General features: G+C 41.8%; 1 protein-coding gene across 8 annotated transcripts in view; it reads left to right on the top strand.

Moving 5' to 3' along the window:
• PHKB (phosphorylase kinase regulatory subunit beta) overlaps positions 1-21,271 on the top strand; it is a 222,832-nt gene that overhangs the window by 76,470 nt on the left and 125,091 nt on the right. For all 8 annotated transcript variants that reach the window (XM_043526045.1, XM_037877750.2, XM_043526046.1 and 5 more), the window contains one exon: positions 19,571-19,686. In XM_043526045.1, the coding sequence (XP_043381980.1) occupies positions 19,571-19,686 (116 nt within the window). The remainder of the gene's footprint in view (positions 1-19,570; positions 19,687-21,271) is intronic.

Genomic DNA, 21,271 nt, shown 5'->3' with positions numbered 1-21,271 from the left:
TATCGCAGTCAATCTTTCACTTGAAACAGAACTCAGCAGCCGCATTGGAAAAGGGACCACAACAATGTCTAGACTGAACAAGGGTATGGCAAAACAACAAACTGACAAAACATACAAAATCTGTGTGTATTGTGCATGTGTTATCGGCACGCTTTTGTATGGGAGCAAGACATGGACCTTACGCTCTCATCAGGAAAAGAGGCTCAACAGCTTTCCTAAGTGTTGCCTTCACTGAATCTTTGGAATCTCCTGGAGGGACAGAGTCACCAACACCAAGGTGCTCAAATGGGCCAGCATGCAAACACACCTCAAACAGAGACGCCTCCGCTGGCTTGGGCATGTGTGCCGAATGAATGATGGGCGCATCCCAAAGGACCCCCCTACAGTGAATTGGCATCTGGAAAAAGAAGCATAGGATGCCCAGAATTGTTTCAAGGATGTGTGCAAGTGAGACCTCAAAGAAATGGACGTGGATGTGGACAAATGGGACGCTCACACTCAAGACTTCAGCCTTTGGAAACAAGAGCTTAACAAAGGTCTCCGGAGTTATGAGATGAAGCAGTCCAGCTTAGCAGAGGAGAAAAAAGCTTGCAGAAGGCAAAGCCCAAAGGGTCAAATTATCATCTTTTAAATGTGACAGATGCAGCTTGTCTCTCTCAAGTGGGTCTCTTCAGCCACGTTCGCCGCTGCCATAAAACCAACTGAGTAGATTCTTTACCTTTCAGGGACACGTACCCATGGTCTCTCAAGACTGAAAGATGCCTACTCATCCCTAATCATGCAAGTGGAATGGTTACTATATGTCATATTATAGTGAACCTTGTATTTTGCAGTAGTCCGCTTGGAGATGAATGGTGGTGGCAAAGCTATTCTTTAGAGCTAATTTTTGCATTGTAAATACATCCACAGCTGCTACTATAAGTTAATGTTCATGAAGAACGTTAAACCACTGCTAGAAACTAGGTCTAATATAAATGAATATTCTCTGCAAAAACTGCTAATCCTTTCACCCTGAGTTGTCAAAAGCTGTGTTATCAATAAAGTGGAGTGCCCCAGTTTTGCTGCAACTCTTCAGTTGTACAGACTCTGAGACGGCCCACCTCTCCAGTTTCTTCTGCTTCCTGCAGTTTCTCCTGTAACCCATCTCTGCCTCCTTCCTTTCCATGGTGCTGCAACTCTTTCCCTAAAATTACCCCACTGCTCTAGCTATAACAATCCAAGCCCTCCTGATTGCTGTTACTAATTTGATTTCCTCTCAGTACTAAAAATGACAAAAACAACAGTGGTGAAGAGGGTCTGATCGATGCCAGGCCATTTCTCAAATTTATATACTTAGTCTCTCAAATTTGATGTTTTTTGCTTGCTATTTTGTTGTTTTTTAGTTAAGGGAAAAATGGGGGAGGGAGGAGTGATTGGAAATAGGAGTTGATAACTTTTTCAGTGATGAGTGGTAGTGTAGACTCACCAATGAGAGAACCTTACTCTCTTTCCCTGGGCAACTTAGCTCAAGGAACCAACAGAGAGAAATGACCCAGCAGATCAGAATCCCCTAGGATTCTGGTTCTTGAATCATTTGGGGTTTCATAAACCATGAAAAAGATGAAGGATTGACTAGATAGTGTGACAAAGTTCCTCCTCTACCTTGGTGGGTCTTGCGCTTATTGGCGGATTTGCTCGCCTTGGAGCTTCACGGCAGCCCTCAGTTTTGCCGTTTTCATGAACCCACAGTCCAGGTCAGCTCCTCCTGTGTCTGACCAGGAGTTGGGAGGTTTGGGGGGGAACCCGGGCCTGCCCTCTATTCCGGGTTCCAGCCCAGGGCCCTGTGGAATGCAGCTGTCTAGAGTGCCTCCTGGAACAGCTGTGCGACAGCTACAACTCCCTGGGCTACTTCCCCATGGCCTCCTCCCGACACCTTCTTTATCCTCACCATAGGACCTTCCTCCTGGTGTCTGATAATGCTTGTACTCCTCAGTCCTCCAACAGTCTGCGTTCTCACTCTCAGCTCCTAGTACCTCTTGCTTCCAGCTCCTCACACGTGCACCACAAACTGAAGTGAGCTCCTTTTTAAACCCAGGTGCCCTGATTAGCCTGCCTTAATTGATTCTAGCAGCTTCTTGATTGGCTGCAGGTATTCTAATCAACTTGTCTGTCTTAATTGTCTCCAGAAGGTTCCTGATTGTTCTGGAACCTTCCCTGTTACCTTACCCAGGGAAAAGGGACCTACTTAACCTGGGGCTAATATATCTGCCTTCTATTACTCTCCTGTAGCCATCTGGCCCAACCCTGTCACAATAGCTAGTATTGAGCACTAATGTCATAAATTCATAGCATTTTTCTCATGTAAGACACTGCATTTTGCACAGTACAAGCTTCTGGGTGCTTTTCAATTGTAAACTCAAAAAGAGTGTATTGCGGTTATCTGTGCATTGAGATTACAGTTGTCTGTAGTGTAGTGAGGTACACATCAGAAAAGAATAGTTGCAAGTCTCCAGGTCAAGCACAGATGGAAAAAGTCATTTAATGGCAGAGCAGTCATCTGATAACGCAAGAATCCAAAATGACTTCAGGTCTGAACTTAATTGACCAAGATCAGATCATAACACAGAATAAGAAGTTCACTCATTGGCTCCCACCAGCCTACCCAGGGTTGAGCCCAAGCTATTTTTATTCCCTCAACTTATCTCAAGGAAGCACAGAACTGCAGAGTTTGAGCTTGGCAAGAGACTTACGTCTGATAGTAATCTGCATGTTGATAACACTGCAGATCAAAACATATCCCGCTCAGTCTTGGCCTCCATAGATTGGCCTCTATACATACACATTGAAGAGAAGATCTGACAAAGTGAATCCCTGCAGGTATTTGGAAGGAAGAATTAGTTCCCATTACCACTTCTAGAGTCTATCGGAGAGAGAGAAAAAGTCCACTTCAGGATCTTCCCATCTGTCTCTTCAGTGAGCCCTCAAAACCCTAATAATCAATAGTAATTAGAACTATTGATTCAGATAATCACAATCAACACGGAGGCTTTCCTTGTATTTATTGCATAATCAACCATAGAGAACAATACCATCTCTGTAATATTAAACCCAGGCCTAAATCTGGATTTGTAGGGAGCAAGCATGGATATATCAAGGTGTCGCTGCATATACTCCTCCACCTCAAAAATGTAAGCTAGAGATGGTGTTGTAGTTGGCAAGGTTCTTAATTTGAGAAGGCACCTTCGTTAAGAGGAGCCTAAACAGCTTCTCGTAAGAGTGGCTGGTACGCTTTTATTATTTTATGGCCCTAAACATCTTCATCATTCTTCCACAATCATGATGGGCAAGGTTCCAGTTTGCAGATAGTGGGATACAACTCCTCTTGTACATCTTAAGACTCTACTCCTGCCTACAAGATTCCAGTCATATCAGCCCAGGTGTAGCTGATCTTTATGGCAACGTAAATGGAAAATTCTTCATACTGAGATAAACTCAACTGTGTAGCACAGTTAAGACAAGTCCACTTACTCTCCACCCTGTGCAGATTGCTTGGCTGAAAACTTCCTAGTAAGGTTTCTTTTGTCATTAACTGAACTGTGTTATGTAATAAAGTCCAGGAGAGGGTATGGCTAGGGGTCTGTTACAGACTACCAAATCAAACAAGGACCAGATGAGTTACTCCTTAAACATCTGTCTGTAATGTGTGGAAAGAAATACTGTAGTGTAATGGGGTACTTTAATTTGGGGGAGATGTGCTGGAGATCTCATGCAGCCGGTAGTAAAACATTAGGGTTTCTAAAAATTATATATAATTTTCTAACACAAAAGTTATTGCATCTTGATGAGGTAGCTCTGTTTTGGACCTCATTATGAGGGATAAAGACACGTTCATCTTTTTACTGGAAGTTGGTGGTGCCTAGTGACCAGTGATCATGACCTGATTACATTCAGTATGGGCAAACACAGGACAGTCCCAACCAGTCATGTATATACATGGTGCCTCAAAAGGGCTACTTTCTCAAAGATGAGGAAAATTATAGGTGAAAATTACTGGGAGGAAAAGAAAAATGTAAGTGATGAACAAAGGTTTATTAGATGGCCAAAAAGCCACAATTCCATAGTCAAGAGAGAGGACAACTTTGGCTGAAGGCCCATTCTGGTTCAGTGATAAAGTGAAGGCAGCAATGTATAAATAAAAAAGCAATATATAACAAATGGGAAAAGATGAAAATAGAAATTCATCTAAATTAGAAATTAGAAAGAACTGACAATTGATAAGGAAAGCAAAAGATATGAGGGAAAGAGTTATGGTTGACAGGGCTAAAGGACAACATGGAGGTATTATTTTAAAATACATTAGGAAGAAAAGAAAGCCTGGCAATAGTATGGGCCCATTACTAGATGGAGGTGGTAAAATTCATAATAATGATGCAGAAAATGCAGGTGTGTTCTGTTCTGTATTTGGAAAGAAGCTGGAATTATGTACTCACATCATATGAGGATACTGAAGTATTTTCTTGTCCATTATTAACTGAGAAGGATGTTAGACATATCTATTAAAGATCAGTATTTTAAAATCAACATGTTAGAAAAATTTGCATTCCAGAGGTCTAAAATAGTTGGCTGAGGAGATCTCTTGCTCGCTGATGTTAATTTTTAATAAATCTTGGAATAAGGGAGATGATTTTACCTCTGTGGGAAATTTCAGAAGACTGGAAGAGTGCTAATGGTTGTGCCAATATTCAAAAAGGGCAAACGGGCTGACTCTGGTAACTGAAGGCAGATTCACCTGACATCAATCCTGTGTAGAATAATGGAACAGCTGATATGGGATTTAGTTAATAAAAAATTAAAGGATAGGAAAATAACTAATGCTAGTCAACATTGTTTCATGTAAAATAGGTCTTGTCAGATTCACTGTTTGAGATTACAAATTTGGTTGTATACGCTTGGGTAAAGGTAACTGCATAGATGTAATATACTTAGATTTTTGTAAGGTGTTTGACTTAGTACCACATGACACTCTGATTAAAAAATTAACACTATGCAATATCAAAATAGCAGACTTTAAATAAATTAATCGGATCTAACTGATGGATCTCAATAGTTAGTTTTCAGTGGAGAATCATCAGATGTGGGTGTTTCTCATGGGGTTCTACAGGGATCAGTAGTAGGCCCGTGTGATAGGGTCGACTAGGCCCAGAGGCCCCTTGCTGGAGGCCTCAGTGTCCTGCCACACCTGTCCCAGGAAAGGAGCAGTAGAGGAGTCCTCTAGGCAGCCTAGAGTGGCTGCAGGGGGAAGCAGCCAATCAGGGAGGTGGCAGGGAACAGCCTATCAGGGTCTATGAGGACCATATAAAAGAAGCTGCCGCACCGGAGACAATCAATTCCTTGCTGAGCTAGAGCAGTGGAAATGGTGCTCCTGGCTGGCCAAAGGGAACTGCAGCACCATGGACAGTTCAGTGCTGGCAAAGCCTCAGACAGCAAGGGAGAGCTCCTGGCTGGCTGCTGGACCTGGACTTAGATGAGCCCTGAGGTAAGGATGAAGCTTTGGCAAGGACTGTGGGGAAGTGGCCCAGGGAACTGAAAGCGTTTAAGGCTATGGCTACGCTGTGTACCGTACAGCGGCACAGCCATGCTGCTGTAAGGTACACAGTGTAGCCACTCTTTTTCGGCAGGAGAGAGCTCTCTTGTCGACAAAATAAAACCACTGCCAACTAGCAAGAGTAGCTTTGTCGGCAGAAGAGTGTCGTCTCCTGAAAAAGCGCTGTCTCCACTGGCACTTTCTGTCAGTAAAACTTTTGTCGGTCGGGTGTGTTTTTTCACACCCCTGACCAACAGAAGTTTTACTGACGAAAGTGCAGTGTAGACATAGCCTTAGTTAAAGGGACATGGCAGCATGTGGCTGTTATTCTTAGAGTCCCTGGGTTGGGACCCAGTATAGTGGGCAGGCCCAGGTTCCCCCCACACTGCCACCCCCATAGGCCATGGGGAGTGGTCTACAATTGGACAGTGATAAAATCCTGGAAGGGGACACTTATCTGTTAGAGCCCCAGCTGGAGAGCTGTGGCTAGAACAGACCAAGAGGATGAAACTGTTGCCTCCAGGGAGGAAGCCCTGGGAGTATGGCCCAATACCAGGGCCAGGACTGTCTAAAGTCTGCAGACACACCCGAATTGAAAGGGGTGCTCCTAAGAGGTGGGTGCTATGCCATAACAGCTTGACCTTGACACTGTGTAATATTTTCTTCAGAGATCTAGAAGTAAATACAAAATCACTGCTGATAAAATTTATGGATGTCACAAAGGTTAGCAGAATAGTAAAAAATGATAAAGCCCCAGCAATCATGCAGAAAGATCTGGATTGCTTGGTCATCTGGGACCATTCAAACAAACTGTGTTTTAGTATAGCCAAATGCAGAGTTGTACATCTAGGAACAAGGAAGTAAGGCAATTCCTATAGAATGAGGGATTGTATACTGGAAAGCAGTCACTCTGAAAAGGGTTTAGGTGTCATAGTGGACAAGCAATGGAACATTTGCTCCCAGTGTGATGCTGTGGCAAAGAAGGCTAATGTGATCCTGGGTTTGTTTAACGGGAGTAGTGAGTTAGAAGTAGAGAGATGATTTTACCTCTGTACAGCACTAGTGAGACCAATATTGGAATACTTCGTACAGTTTTGGGTGTCCACATTTTTAAAAAGATATTTAAAAATTGGGGAGGCTGCAGAAAAGAGCCACAAAAATGATTTGAGGGCTAGAGGGAAAGAAATGCCTCTCAGTGAGAGACTTGAGCTTAATCTGTTTAAGTAATCAAAAAGAAGATTGAGAGGTAGTTTGGGTGACTGTATCATGGATTCTTTGTGTGCATGGTCAGCATTCCTTGTTCCTAAAAATGTAAACTTGATTACAGTGTGTCAGTATCTTCACAGGGAGAGCATACCAAGTAAAAAAGGGTTCTTCAATCTAGCAGAGAAAGGCATAACAACAACCAATGGCTGGAAGCTGAAGCCAGACAAATTGAAACTAGAACTGAGGCACAAATTTTGAACAGTGAGGGTAATTAATCATTGGAACAAACTACCAGGGGAAGTGGCAAATTCCTCTATCTCTTGATGTTTTTAGGTCAAGGCTGGATGTCTTTCTGAAAGCTATAATTCAGGCAAACACAAGTTATTTAGCTCAATACAGGGTAATGGGGTGAAATATAATGGCCTGTGGTATATAGGAGGTCAGACTAGATAATATGATCTCTTCAGGCCTTAAATGCTAAGAACTAGGAATTGGAAGTTGCAGATTATGTTCCTGGCTCTGCGACTGATTTGGTGAGTGACTTTGGTCAAATCTACATCTCAGTTCCCCGTTGATAAGGCCCTTTGTTATTAATGTTTACCAGTTGTCCCCCCCAAATTCCTATGTTTTTGAAAAAGCCAGTATTCGTGTATTTTACCAATTTTCACCAAATGTTGACTTTTTTGGGACCCCGGAATTTTCACAAGGGGAGTGGATGGGGCCACGCTGAAGGACCAGAGTGGTCAGCAGGGGCTCTGTCCAGCAAGTGGGCCTGTACTCCTGGAGTGCAGCTTTCTTGTCCCCTCCTGACCCTGTTTCTTCAGTGCTGCCCTGTCTGTTTCTTCTGCACAGTGGGGAAGCAAGATGGGCAGGGAGCCAGGTCACAGCAGCCTGACCCCCTCGCCAAAGAGAGCCCTCTCCTAACCCCAGCATTTTGATGTGGGAGCAGACAGTGCTGAGATGAAGGTCCAGAGTCCGGAGGGAGCTCTGTGTGAGCAGTCTCGGTTGCTGGGACCAGGCTCCCTGGCCTTCTTGCTCTCCCATTGTGTGGTTGCAGTAACCACCAACCAGCAGTTACCTTCCTTTGCACTCTTTCAAGAAATAGCAGAAGTCTGCCTGCACCCTAAGAGTCTTTACCCCTTGCCAGATAGAGCCCCCTTCTGATCCTGGCCCTTCAGCACAGCCCCAAAGCAAAGAGCCCTGTCCACCTCCCCTTCTGGAGCAGAGCAGGGGAAACAGATAGGGCTGTGTGGAAGTCAGCAGGGTACTTTGGCCAGGAAGGTGCCAGTATTCATGGGGTGCAGCCTTCCACACACCTTCTGACCGTTTTGCGCAGCCATGTCCGCTTCCTCTCTGCGGGAGAGGAGCAAGATGGACAGGAAGCTGGGTCCTGGCAGCTGAGACAGCCCAACTGCTGCAGGGAACAGAAGGCTTTCTCAACTGTCACCTGGTTAATACCCCTTCTCCCCAGCCCATGAGTTCCGGGCACCCCTCTCTCCTCATCCCCTATGAGTAGTTGGCAACATTCCCCCTGTCTGCCTCCCTTTGTTTTAAATTCTTACCAATTTTCTCCCATTTAAGTTTTTTAATATAAAATGATAAATTTCAAGGAAATTAGAACAAACAGAACTAAGAAAAAAGGCCTTGCCTATCTATAATGTGTTCTGAATTCACAATGTTATTATGAAGAGAAATCCATTGTTTTTGAAGTGCTTAGATGATAATGATTAGTGTAATAGAAAAGCTTTTAAACAATTATTTCTCTCCATCATGTTCATGTACAATGCAATAGGGTTTACTGATTTTTCTGCCACTGCTGTGCTAGCTAGAGGCAGGAAAATCAGCACAGTTACAGCGTATGGGAACATAAGAGAGATAATTTTTTGTTTAAGTTAAATATATGGAGGCAGTATTTTAGTCAACTACTGAATGGGGAACTAGTTATCAACACCCCAATTTAGAGGAAGAAGATCTGCATGTGGAATTAGGACCTATCATTAGAGTAGAAGAAGAGAGGGCAGTACATCGGTTAAAAAGTGGAAAGGCACTGGGTCTGGACAACATCCTAAAAGAAGTCCTTAAGGCAAACTCAAAGAATATTTTAGACATTTTGTTAAGCTTCTTACAGATGATATGGGAAGAAGGAAAAGTACCAAACAAGTGGAAAAGTAGTCATATGTTGAGACTGCCAAAAAAGAGAGACCTAAGTCAGTGCAAAAGCTGGAGGGGGCATTTGATTGCTGTCTGTCCCAAGTAAAATACTTACACATGTTACCCTAGACCAGGGTTTCTCAAACTTCATTGCATCGCGACCCCCTTCTGACAACAAAAAAAATACTAAAAGACCCCAAAGGGATGCCAAACCCTGAGCGTCCTCCCCCCCCCCCCGCCTTGGGGGGTGCTGAAGCTTGAGGGCTTCAGCCCTAGGTGGTGCGGCTTGCACTTCGTTTTCAGTCCCGAGCCCCAGCAAGTTTAACGACAGCCCTGGCAACCACATTAAAATGGGGTTGCGGCCCGCTTTAGGGTCCCAACCCACAGTTTGAGAACCGCTGCCCAAACTAAAGAAAGCAGTAGATTTAAGGCTATGATAAGAACAGGCAGGGTTCTGACAGGAGAAGTCATGCATAGATCACATAGTAATAGAATAGCAACCATCATCATAGTGTTATACCAATAAAATAAAAACCAGCAGGATCTTATTAAAGGGAATAAGGCAAAATGCCACATTTATTGTGAATACATAAAGAATCATAGTAAGCAGTTAGTTATAGCTATAACATTCCGTTCAATTTCATATTTATTCACACATTCATTCATACACACACAGAGACAGGTTCTGCAAGGTTGTGATCATAGTTACCAGCCTTAGAGTTGCTTGTGCTAAGCCACTGGCCAGGTGGCCTGGACATGATGAGGGAGCAGGGCCTTGTCAGATGCTCATCTGATGCTTCTGGAAGTTGGTTTGCAGAATCAGACCCCAAAGGTCTGTTTCTAGAGTCCATTTTTATAGGAATTTCTTCCTGTGCCAGTCTATGGGAATTGCTTCATCATGCTGTTGCTGAATCAATCAGCAGATGGCACATTCCTGACGGCTCCGTGCTGCCAGATGTTATCTTGTTCTTCGGTTCTCCCATTCTTGAGGCTGTTGGGTGGATTCCATTCTGCCCTCTGGGGGTTCTCTCGTTGTTTCCACTTGATGCCTTCTTCGGCCAATGGACACTGGATTCTTAGGCTGGGACCTCCCTGATCATTCATTTATTTAATAATTTTATTAAGATAATGTTGAAATAAAAAGAACATGGTACAGAGTTTAGGTATAGAAGTTTCTGGTTATCAGGCAATAAGGTACAGATTATCAAGGGGTGCGAAATTTGGTTTAGGAACGGGTGGCGTAAGGAATACATAATCTGCAATCTCCCCGATTGGGGATAAAAGTTTAACCGGTCAAAGTACAGACTGAGATATGGGGGTATGTTGTCCATATAATGGCTATGTTCAGGTGTGGAGTATAATGAGTGGATACGATGATGGGGATGGATCTACCCTCATTTGGTGGGATTTAATGTTCAGTGAGTTTATGGTTCCAGTTCATACAGTCCAATGGAAAAAGCCTCTCAGTCCCTTTCCCATAGTGGATGCACGATGTCATACCGGCTCACACCTCCTGGTACTGTCGGTGGCCGGTGATGTGTTCGATGTAGATGTCCCTGGACCATCGGATGGTGTCCGAGACCATGAGGCGCTGCATGAGCCGTGCGTAGCGTCGACCGATCCCACAAGTCTGCAGCACACGCTCGTTGCAGGGGTCCCAAGCGCCCAGGGCTCCGACGATCAGGGCATCCATCTGCACCTCGTAGCCCTTCGCTTTCAGGGGGTCGGCCAGAGGGGCGTATTTTTCCAACTTACGAGCTCGGGTTTCTCGGAAGGCCGGGGTCCTGTTCTCGAAGGAGACCGTGATGTTGACGAGGATGATCTTTTTCTAGGCCTCGTCGGTGATCTACACCAATCATCCATCCACATACATCCTCTGTCTCTATTTTAATCACAATTGTTAACAAAGCGAGATAAATACAACCAAAGTGCGGGGAGTCTCTGTGCTGTTTCTGTTGTTACAGAGTATTGCTTTGAGTCTCTCTCTGTGTGAGTAGTAGTTGTTACAAAGTATTGCTTTGAGAACAGACTCTGTCTTAAGATGTACTACCACAATTAGCAGCCAAAAACCAAGAGACCTCCCTCTTAATTAGTAATACCCTGGAATTTAAACTATGGGAAATCAAACTCATTTATGATTTTAATACAGAACTTCTTTAATATGATCCAACAATAGAACTGTTGATTGTATGGCAATCACTGCTTTACATGAATTTAATAGATTTCCAAAACGTCTTTGATACAGTGGATAGAACAATCTTATGGAGTCTGCTATCCACTATGGAATTCCTCAGAAATTTGTGAATATTATTCAGAGCTTGTATGAAAATATCACATGCCAAGTAATACGTAATAGAGAACTGACTCAGGGCTGGTTTACACTGGGAACTTATATCAACATAGCTACGTTCTCAGGGGTGTAAAAAATCCACACTTGAGGGACCCGTTGCTCTGTAATTTGACAATATTACATAACATTTGTTGATTAGTACTTATTCACAGGGTAAGAATGTCAGGTTTTCGTTTCTGGTGTCAGATTTAGGAAAATAATCTTGATTCTCTTCTCATATAAAATAAGAAGTTAGAATTCCAAACTACAGTGCTTCAGATTGTAGAAAGTTGGAATGCTGTCAAGGCTGCTGAGGTGTTACAGTTTCTCAGTGCTTTTGTTTTTGGAGCTTTGGTGTTATCAGCACTATCAGAGAATGCAGCCTACTAATTTAGCAGACCTTGATGTTACTCATAGAGAAAGGTGAGGCATGAATTGGTGACAAAGGCATTTGGCCAGGTTTGTTGCCTTCAAAGCACAGTCCTAATGACTTGCACAAGTATGTTACCACATGAGTGCCCTGTGGCAAGAAGCAGCTCAGTCAGCAGTGGGAGGCTTTGCTGTCCCCTCAGCCACCAAAAGGGTTATGGCAAGGCACCCAACATTTATAGACTAAAACAACTGGGATAAACAACTTACATGTTTCATGACATTTGTTTACCTCCTCTTGTTCCTGATATCTCCGACAAAACTTCCCTATTCATTGTTCCATCAAACCATCTTATCTTGTTCTAGATTGGGGTGTATTTGCACTAGCTTTCTAAAATGTGTTTACGTAAACATCTAGTGCCTAGTACACTAGCAACAACTTTGCCAAGTTCATGTAAAGAACAGTGAACTTGTAAGCATTTACTTTAATACATGGCCTGACTTTGGTTCGCAGCCTTTGGTTCAGGCCTCATAATAATGATTTTTTCATGTTCAGGAAAGAAGTATTTCAGGAAAGAGTAGCAAAATGGCTAGTGTATTTAGGAATTAAATGTTGTAGTTTTGAGAAATAATCTGTGTTTTACAATCGTTTGTACAATGGTGTTGTAGAATAATTACTCTGTCTTTGGTGCCCGTTATGCTTATGATTTTTTTTCTTTGGACAAGTTTGGTTCATGTACGATATTCATCAATTATTCCAGTGTTTTTAATGTTCTTTCTTGTGTAAATCATTTTGTCTTAATTTTAAAAGCTAGCATTAATATCTTTTAGAGAGCTAGTCTTTTAATATTACAAATGTAACAACCACTATCATAGCGAAACATGTTGATTTGCAATAACTGCAAAGTATTTTGGAGTCCAAGATCTTAACGTTTTCCTGCAAAACTTTCTAGTCTAAGGAACTACTGTATTATATGTTCGTCAGACCTTCTAAATGTACATTTTATTTAAACATGTACAGCACTTGAGAAAGAGTATGAGGTTTTGTGGCTATGCGTTTGCTGTACTTATGTTTGGTTAAACATATATAGACATATTAAACTTAAACATATGTAGGTAAGTGGATTTACCCTGTTCCTAACACAGTATACTGGATAGTAGGCTAAACTTAACCCATTCAAAGGAGTTATCTTTATTGCTAAGATAAATAATACAACATAAACCTCAACCCAAACTTTCTTCTGAGGTAGGCTGTTCTGAGGGTTTCATTTTCTGCCAAACTCCTGTCCCTGCTCCTATCTCTCTCTGTGTTAGGGGGGAAAGACAAATTGTTTTATGGTCCTGGTATAGTAGGATCCATCTGATCTGACCTCAGGTTGTTAGGAGTAGTGACTGCATTAATCTAGAGAGTGCTAGTACCTGATACCAATATGTGAGCAGAAGAGCTTTGCTTTTCCATGCACGATCTCAGAATATGACACCCTGTTACAACATACTTTATTAGGCAGGTTATAGTTATAAAAGAATACTGTAGGACAAACAGGTAACATAACTGTTGTTGCAATATTGCCTTACAAACTGAGTGTACTAACACTGTGCAAAATGGGTAAAGATGTGACTAGTCTCCTAGTGATGTAGTCCCCAACAAAGTGTGTTCTCCCTTTTAGTTTCAAATAGCTGAAGTCTGATGATGATTGCTTGCTGACACATCAAGCCAAAGAAGATGAACACTGCCAAAATTTGTTGGCAAAATACATTTTTGGTAATATTTGACTTATAGATAAATTCACTGACATTTAGCTGTTCTCTCATCCCAACTTATTTTGAAAAAACAAAAGTACTAGTAGGAGCGTCTCTCTCTCTATCAATCTGCAGGGGTTCTCAAACTGTGGGTCGGGACCCCAAAGTGGGTTGCGACCCTGTTTTAATGGGGTCATCATGGCTGGCGTTAGACTTGCTAGAGCCCAGGGCTGAAGCTGAAGCCTGATCCCCACTGCCTGGGACTGAAGCCCAAGTGTTTCAGCCATGAGCGGCAGCACTCAGGTTTCAGCTTCAGCCCTGGGAGGCAGGGCCCAGGTTGCAGGCCCCCCCGCCCAGTGCTGAAGCCCTTAGGCTTTGGCTTTGCCTGCTCCCCCTCCTTGCAGCTGGTCACCGAAAGGAGATAGAGGAAGGGGAAACTGTCATCTGTACCATTATTCAGTGACTTCAGTGGCAATATCCTCTCTCCCCCAGACACGAGTGAGAGTTAAGGAAACCTGCGGCAATGGGATCTACCCCCCACTACCAAGAAAAAAATCAGCAAAGTTTTAATTCTGCTTATTTTAATATTGGAATACATAGGGTTCATCTTTAATCCCCACCATTCCTTTTACTTCCCTTATTACTGACTGCACCACCCAAGCATGGGACGGGAAGATATCATTGTGATGGGTTCCCCCCAGGGTGCCACCTGCACTGGGTTATGACTGAACCCCCCGACCCACCAGCCTGTACACTGTACTGCTGTGACCAACCTACATACAGGTAGGGACAGCTTCAGTTACATGCAAATGTTGTGATCAGCTCTGCATGGGAAGGGTCCAGCTAAGGAACTTCCCAGCAACTCAGGCACAAACCCCACCCCCCGCCAAACTGGAGTGTAAACCCAGACTTAAACCGTCTTATGCTGCACAGGGAACTGTACAGCGTAAGCTCATAAAATTCACCCCCTCCCTCAGTGTGAAGAAGAATATACAGCTTTCTGCCCTGAGTTATGACTCCCACAAACTGGTTTTAGACAAAGCAAAAACAAGTTTATTAACTATAAAAGATAGTTTTTACATGATTATATGGGATAGTTAACAGATCAAAACAGATTGCTACCATATTTCCTAGGTAATCTCTGAAATGCTTCCAGTTCCACAGGAAGAACTGCAGGGTCTCAGTGTGTGGATGAGATGATGGTGTAGGGAGCAGGGGTTAAGATTTATTAGCAGCTGGAGAAACTTTTGGGAAAGGGGGAGCCTATACAGGAAGGATGGGCTCCACCTTAACCAAAACGGAACCAGATTGCTGGCACTTAAAATTAAAAAGGTCATAGAGTAGATTTTAAACTAAGGGCTGAAGGTAAAGCCGACAAGTGAGGAGGAGCACATGGTTTAGACAGAGACATCCCTTAGGGGAGGATCTATTAATGGAGATTCTCTATGTCCTAGTAAGGAGGAGAGGATGGAAGATGATAGAATATAGGTAGCAGGATCTGATGAGAAACAGTCAAATGAAAAAAAGTCCCATTCAATTACATCATGTAATGGCAGACAGCTGAAAATTGACACATTTTTAAAGTGCTTATATACCAATGCTAGAAGTCGAAATAATATGGGTGAACTAGAATGCCTTGTGTTAAATGAGAATATTGATATAATAGGCAACCCAGAAACTTGGTGGAGAGGGGATAATCAATGGGACACAGTAATATCGGGGTACAAAATATATCAGAAGGACAGAACAGGTCGTGCTGGTGGGGGAGTGGAACTATATGTGAAAAAAAGAATAGAATCAAATGAGGTAAAAATCTTAAATGAACCAAACTGTACCATCGAATCTCTATGGATAGTAATTCCATGCTCTAATAATAAGAATATAGCAGTAGGAGTATATTACTGACCACCTGACCATGATGGTGATAGTGACTGTGAAATGCTCAGGGAGATTAGAAAGGCTATGAAAATAAAAAACTCAATAATAATAATAATTAATAATAATCGGGGATTTCAAATATCCCCATCTTAACTGGGTACATGTCACCTCAGAACGGGAGGCAGAGATAAAGTTTCTTGACACCTTAAATGACTGCTTCTTGGAGCAGCTAGTCCTGGAACCCACAAAAGGAGAGGCAATTCTTGATTTAGTCCTAAATGGAGCACAGGATCTGATCTAAGAGGTGAATATTCCTGGACCGCTTGGTAATAGTGACAATAATGTAATTAAATTTAACATCCCTGTAGTGGGGAAAAACCACAGCAGCCCAACACTAGCATTTAATTTCAGAACTACAGTAAAATGAGGACGTTAGTTAAATAGAAACTAAAAGGTACAGTGCAAAAAGTGAAATCCTTGCAAGCTGCATGGAAATTTTTTAAAGACACCATAGTAGAGGCTCAGTTTAAATGTATACCCCAAATTAAAAACATAGAGAACCAAAAAAGTGCCACTGTGGCTAAACAACAAAGTAAAAGAAGCAGTGAGAGGCAAAAAGGCATCCTTTAAAAAGCGGAAGTTAAATCCTAGTGAAAACAATAGAAAGAAGCATAAGCTCTAGCAAATGAAGTGTAAAAATGTAATTAGGAAGGCCAAAAAATAATTTGAAGAACAGCTAGCCAAAGACTCAAAGAGTAATAGCAAATTTTTTTTTTAAGTACATTAGAAGCAGGAAGCCTGCTAAACAACCAGTGGGGCCACTGGACGATCGAGATGCTAAAGGAGCACTCAAGGACAATAAGGCCATTGTGGAGAAACTAAATGAATTCTTTGCCTCGATCTTCATGGCTGAGGATGTGAGGGAGATTCCCACACTTGAGCAATTCTTTTTAGGTGGCAAATCTGAAGAACTGTCCCAGATTGAGGTGTCCTTAGAGGAGGTTTTGGAATAAATTGATAAACTAAACAGTAATAAGTCACCAGGACCAGATGATATTCACCCAAGAGTTCTGAAGGAACTCAAATGTGAAATTGCAGAACTACTAACCGTATTCTGTGACCTATCATTTAAATCAGCTTCTGTACCAAATGACTAAGGATAGCTAATGTGACGCCAATTTTTAAAAAGGGCTCCAGAGGTGACCCTGGCAATTACAGGCCGGTAAGCCTGACTTCAGTACTGGGCAAACTGGTTGAAACTGTAGTAAAGAACAAAATTGTCATACATATAGAGAAACATAATTTGTTGGGGAAGAGTCAACATGATTTTTGTAAAGGAAAATCATGCCTTACCAATCTACTAGAGTTCTTTGAGGGGGTCAACAAGCATGTGGATAAGGGAGATCCAGTGGATATAGTGTACTTCGATTTTCAGAAAGTCTTTCACAAGGTCCCTCACCAAAGGCTCTTAAGCAAGGTAAGCTGTCATGGGATAACAAGGAAGGTCCTCTTATGGATTGATAACTGATCAAAAGATAGGAAACAAAGGGTATGAATAAGTGGTCAGTTTTCAGAATGGAAAGAGGTAAATAGTGGTGTCCCCCTGGGGTCTGTACAGGGACCAATCCTGTTCAACGTATTCATAAATGACTTGGGAAAAGGGGTAAACAGTGAGGTGGCAAAATTTGCAGATGATATAAAACTACTCAAGATAGTAAAGTCCAAGGCAGACTGCGAAAAGCTACAAAAGGGTCTCTCAAAACTCAGTGCCCGGGCAACAAAATGGGCAGATGAAATTCAGTGTTGATAAATGCAAAGTAATGCACATTGGAAAACATAATCCCAACTATACATATAAAATGATGGGATCTAAATTAGTTGTTACCACTCAAGAAAGAGATCTGGAGTCATTGTGGATAGTTCTCTGAAAACATCCACTCAGTTTGTAGCAGCAATCAAAAAAGCAAACAGAATGTTGTGAATCATTCAGAAAGGGATGGGTAATAAGACAGAAAATATCATATTTCCTCTGTATAAATCCATGGTACACCCGCATCTTGAATACTGCATGCAGATGTGGTCGCCACATCTCAAAAAAGATATATTGGAATTGGGAAAGGTTCAGCAAATGGCAACAAAAATTTAGGGGTATGGAATGGCTTAAGTATGAGGAGAGCATAATAAGACTGGGTCTTTTCAGCTTGGAAAAGAGATGACTAAGGGGGGATATTATAGAGGTCTATAAAATCATGACTGGTGTGGAGAAAGTAAATAAGGAAGTATTATTTACTCCTTCTCATAACACAAGAATTAGGTGTCACCAAATGAAATTAAAGGCACCTGGCATTTGCCACTGTCAGAAGACAGGATGCTGGGCTAGATGGACCTTTGGTCTAACCCAGTATGGCTGTTCTTGTGTTCTTAAATAAACAAAACATGCAAACTATGGTTAATATACTACATAGATCCGATATAAATAGCAAATCCTCACCCTAAGTGATGATACAAACAGGCTGCAGATTCTTAAGGGGCAAGCTGCACCAACTTATAACCTGGAGTCCCCAGGCGTTCCATTCACAGGCTAAAAATCCCTTTAGCCTGAGCCCAGCACTTTCCCCCAGTTCAATCTTTGTTACTCAGGTGTTTCCAGGAGTCTCTTTGGATGGGGAGTCAGTGAAGAACCATGATGATGTCACTCCCCTGCCTTAAATAGCCTTTGCATCTAGTGGGAACCCATTCTTTCAAAGCTTGGTTCCCACACCAATCAGTGGAAAAACACTGATATCCCAAGATGGAGTCCAGCACCAGGTGACCTGGTCACATGTTCCTGTAGCGTCACAGCATCCGTGAGTCTGAGGCTGTCTGCAGTGTTCTCAGAAAGGCTCCCCCGTGGGAGATAAGCTTCTTCTAAGGCCTATTGTTTTCTCCTAATGGCTAATTAACTGGAATGGGCCCTTCCCAGCCAGCCGTATAGACTGAGAGCCTTTTGCCTAGTGGGCATTATCCAGGTATACCCACGTTTGTAATACAGATGCATAGTCAATTTTCCTAACTTCAGACACAAAAGTTGTACATGCATACAAATAGGATGATCATATTCAGTAAATCATAATGTTTCCAATGACACCTCACATGACTTATCTTGCATAAAATACATTATGATTGTTATCGTATAATATCGCTGTGAAGAATATGGGGTGCACTTTTACAATCGTATTCTTTGTAGTCCTCCTCTTTGACACCATGGAGCAGTGAAAGAGGCTCCCTATCAGCTGGTCTCCTGGTGGAGGGAGGGAAAAGGACACGTCAGCTACCGAGAAATACACACATGCACATATATTCCTGAGACAAGCTGGTAACGGCTCCTCCTTTTCCCATCCAGTGGAGCTAACAACTGCAAAGTTAGATTGCTGGAGATGAAAGTTAGATAGTGGAGAATAGCAGGGCCATTTTCATGTCTGGAACAATGAAACTGTTCAGGAATGAGCACAATGTTTACTATAGTATCTTTGGGATGAAATGTAAAACTCATCTCTTCACCCTAGCTTTCCTAGGATCAAAAAAACCTACTCTGTGGAACATGGAGGTGAGAAGAGAGAATTTTTGTTTATCTTTTCAGCTTGAGTTAATTTCATAAGGTACTCAGATACCATAGTGGTTAAGGTACAATCAAAACCTAGATAGAGAAAACCCATAATCATGACTTATTGTCACCTATATCTATGAATAATTTCCTATTTTCTAGTAGATTTTCATAATCTAAGACTAGATGGTAATTGAATAAATTGTGCCATTCTTTTTATTTTCATGGAAGGATGTGCTGCATATATTTATATTGAGCTAACATGACAAAACTTGTTTTACATGTCAGAGCTGTGTTAGAATGAGTGGTTAGGGACAATGCCAGTGTTTCCACGCCCCAAACTTTATTTTCAGTGTTACTTATAGGGCTTAATTTCTTCTGCTCCCTAACAGTTATTTTTGATACAATTCTTTTAAAGATCAAGATGTTAGATTTTTTTTTTTTTTGGCGCTGATGTTCTAGCACCTTACTTTAATACCCAATTATTTGCATTCCTACCTTCATTACGGCTTTGTGTAAATTAAGTTGCCAGTGTTTTGGGGAGTGTTTTTTACCATATTTAATAAAAATTGATTTTACAAAGAGGTGCCTTGAGGTTGGGAACACCATACTTCACAAGGAAAAAAAAACATAATTGAGTGGCAAGTATAATTATGCAGTCTAAAAAACATACCATTTTCTTTTTAAAAATATAAATAAGAAATGTTGGCATATTTCAGTTTCCCTTGAGTTTTTTTTCTTTTCCTCATAGGTGTCCTTCATTCAAAACCTGGTGTTTTGTGTGGAAAGAGCATACCGAGTACCTGACTTTGGTGTCTGGGAAAGAGGAAGTAAATACAACAATGGCAGCACAGAACTGCATTCAAGGTAACTGGCAAAACTCTCAGTGTTTTTTGTTTATTTAAATGCATGTAATGTGAATGCAAAGAATTCAGGAAATGTATCAAAATAGAAATAATTAAAGTAGTGTTTCAACTTCTTCTAAAAATGTATTGTCTAGAGTGAAATTAGTGCTCATGAAATATGCCACATTGAGGCCTTCTGGAGACTGAAGTCTATACCTCATGAGAAATATGAGCACAGTTCTATACCTACATTCCATGTGCAAATAACAAGATACACATGTAAGTAGTTACTTGTGCACCCAAATTGCTGTAATTGCAGCTGCATATGCATTTTTACTAAAATTTACCCAAAGCCTTCTGCTCATGTATGGAGCAGTTATAGCACATGCTTTGGCAGTCTAAGATTCCCATTACCATACCACCTGTATCTGGAAGACCAGCTCTCTGAGAGGTAGTTTAGTGCCCACTGCACTGGCAAACTAAAGTGCAGGCCCCAGCCAATTCGGGGATCACTGCAGGAGCACCAGATCCTATGTAGAAGAGGGGGGCCACTGACACTGGAACTGTTTTCTGTTTTGTCCTCCTCCAGAGTTCTTCATTTGTGACTCTTTTTTCTGGCCATCTGATATTGAGGATTTGTCTAAGGCAGCTGCTTTTTAAAACTTTGAGTTTAGATATTAAGGACTTAACAAATATGCAAATTACAGCACCATAGTAAGACCGACTTCACAATGGTGTTAAATATTCAAAGGTTAGTTTGGGGGGCAAGATTTCTGTTTCTCCAGATTAGCTGTAGAGTTACAAAGGCATGTCTGGCTTTTGCTATTCTGACTTCGATGTCTACGTGTGTTCCACCTGTAGTACTTACAGTGCTGCCAAGATGTGTGAAATATTGGACCTCTTCTATATCAATTTGTATTTCTGTTTGTATTTCTTGTGGAGTATTCTCATGGTTTTAGTTTTTTGTGTGTCGATTTTCAACCTTACTAATTGTGCATAGGCTGGAAGATCATTTGTTTTGGCTTGCATATATCTATATGGTGAGGGATAGCAAGTTGTCATCCACAAAGTCAAGGTACTCTAACTTCTGTGTGAAAATCCATTTGTATGACACTTGGTTGTTCTGTGTCTTTCTCATTAACCGATCCACTACCAGTAAAAAGATGATGGGTGACATAAAATGTCCTTGTCTGATGCATGGGGAACCTTGAATGGCTTAGTCAGTTTGCAGTTGTGTATTATTTGGCATGTCATAGTTTCATAGAAGCTCTAAATGATGTTCACAATTTTCTGAGGGATTCCATAGTGTCATAGCAGCTTCCATAAAACTTTTCTATACACTGTTACAAAGGCTATTTGAAATCTATAAAATTCATATTAAAGTAATGGCTGCCATTCACTGACAGTTCTGGTAAGAGGTCCTAATTTGACGTTCACACCTTCTCCTATCTCTGTGTCTGGCCACTGGCTCACCAGTCAGTAGTCCACTTAAGTACTACCTCCATATATTTAATTGTTCTGCGGTCTTATTGTTTTGAACTGGTTGATTGGTATGTGATTTTTCGTCCTGTCAACTGTAGTAATGTTGTACAGTTTCTTCCTGTCAT

Source organism: Chelonia mydas, chromosome 12, assembly GCF_015237465.2.
Source record: "Chelonia mydas isolate rCheMyd1 chromosome 12, rCheMyd1.pri.v2, whole genome shotgun sequence".
NCBI classification, from domain to species: Eukaryota; Metazoa; Chordata; order Testudines; family Cheloniidae; genus Chelonia; species Chelonia mydas.
Note: the sequence above shows the minus strand (reverse complement) of the source record. Positions and strands in the feature narration are given on the sequence as shown.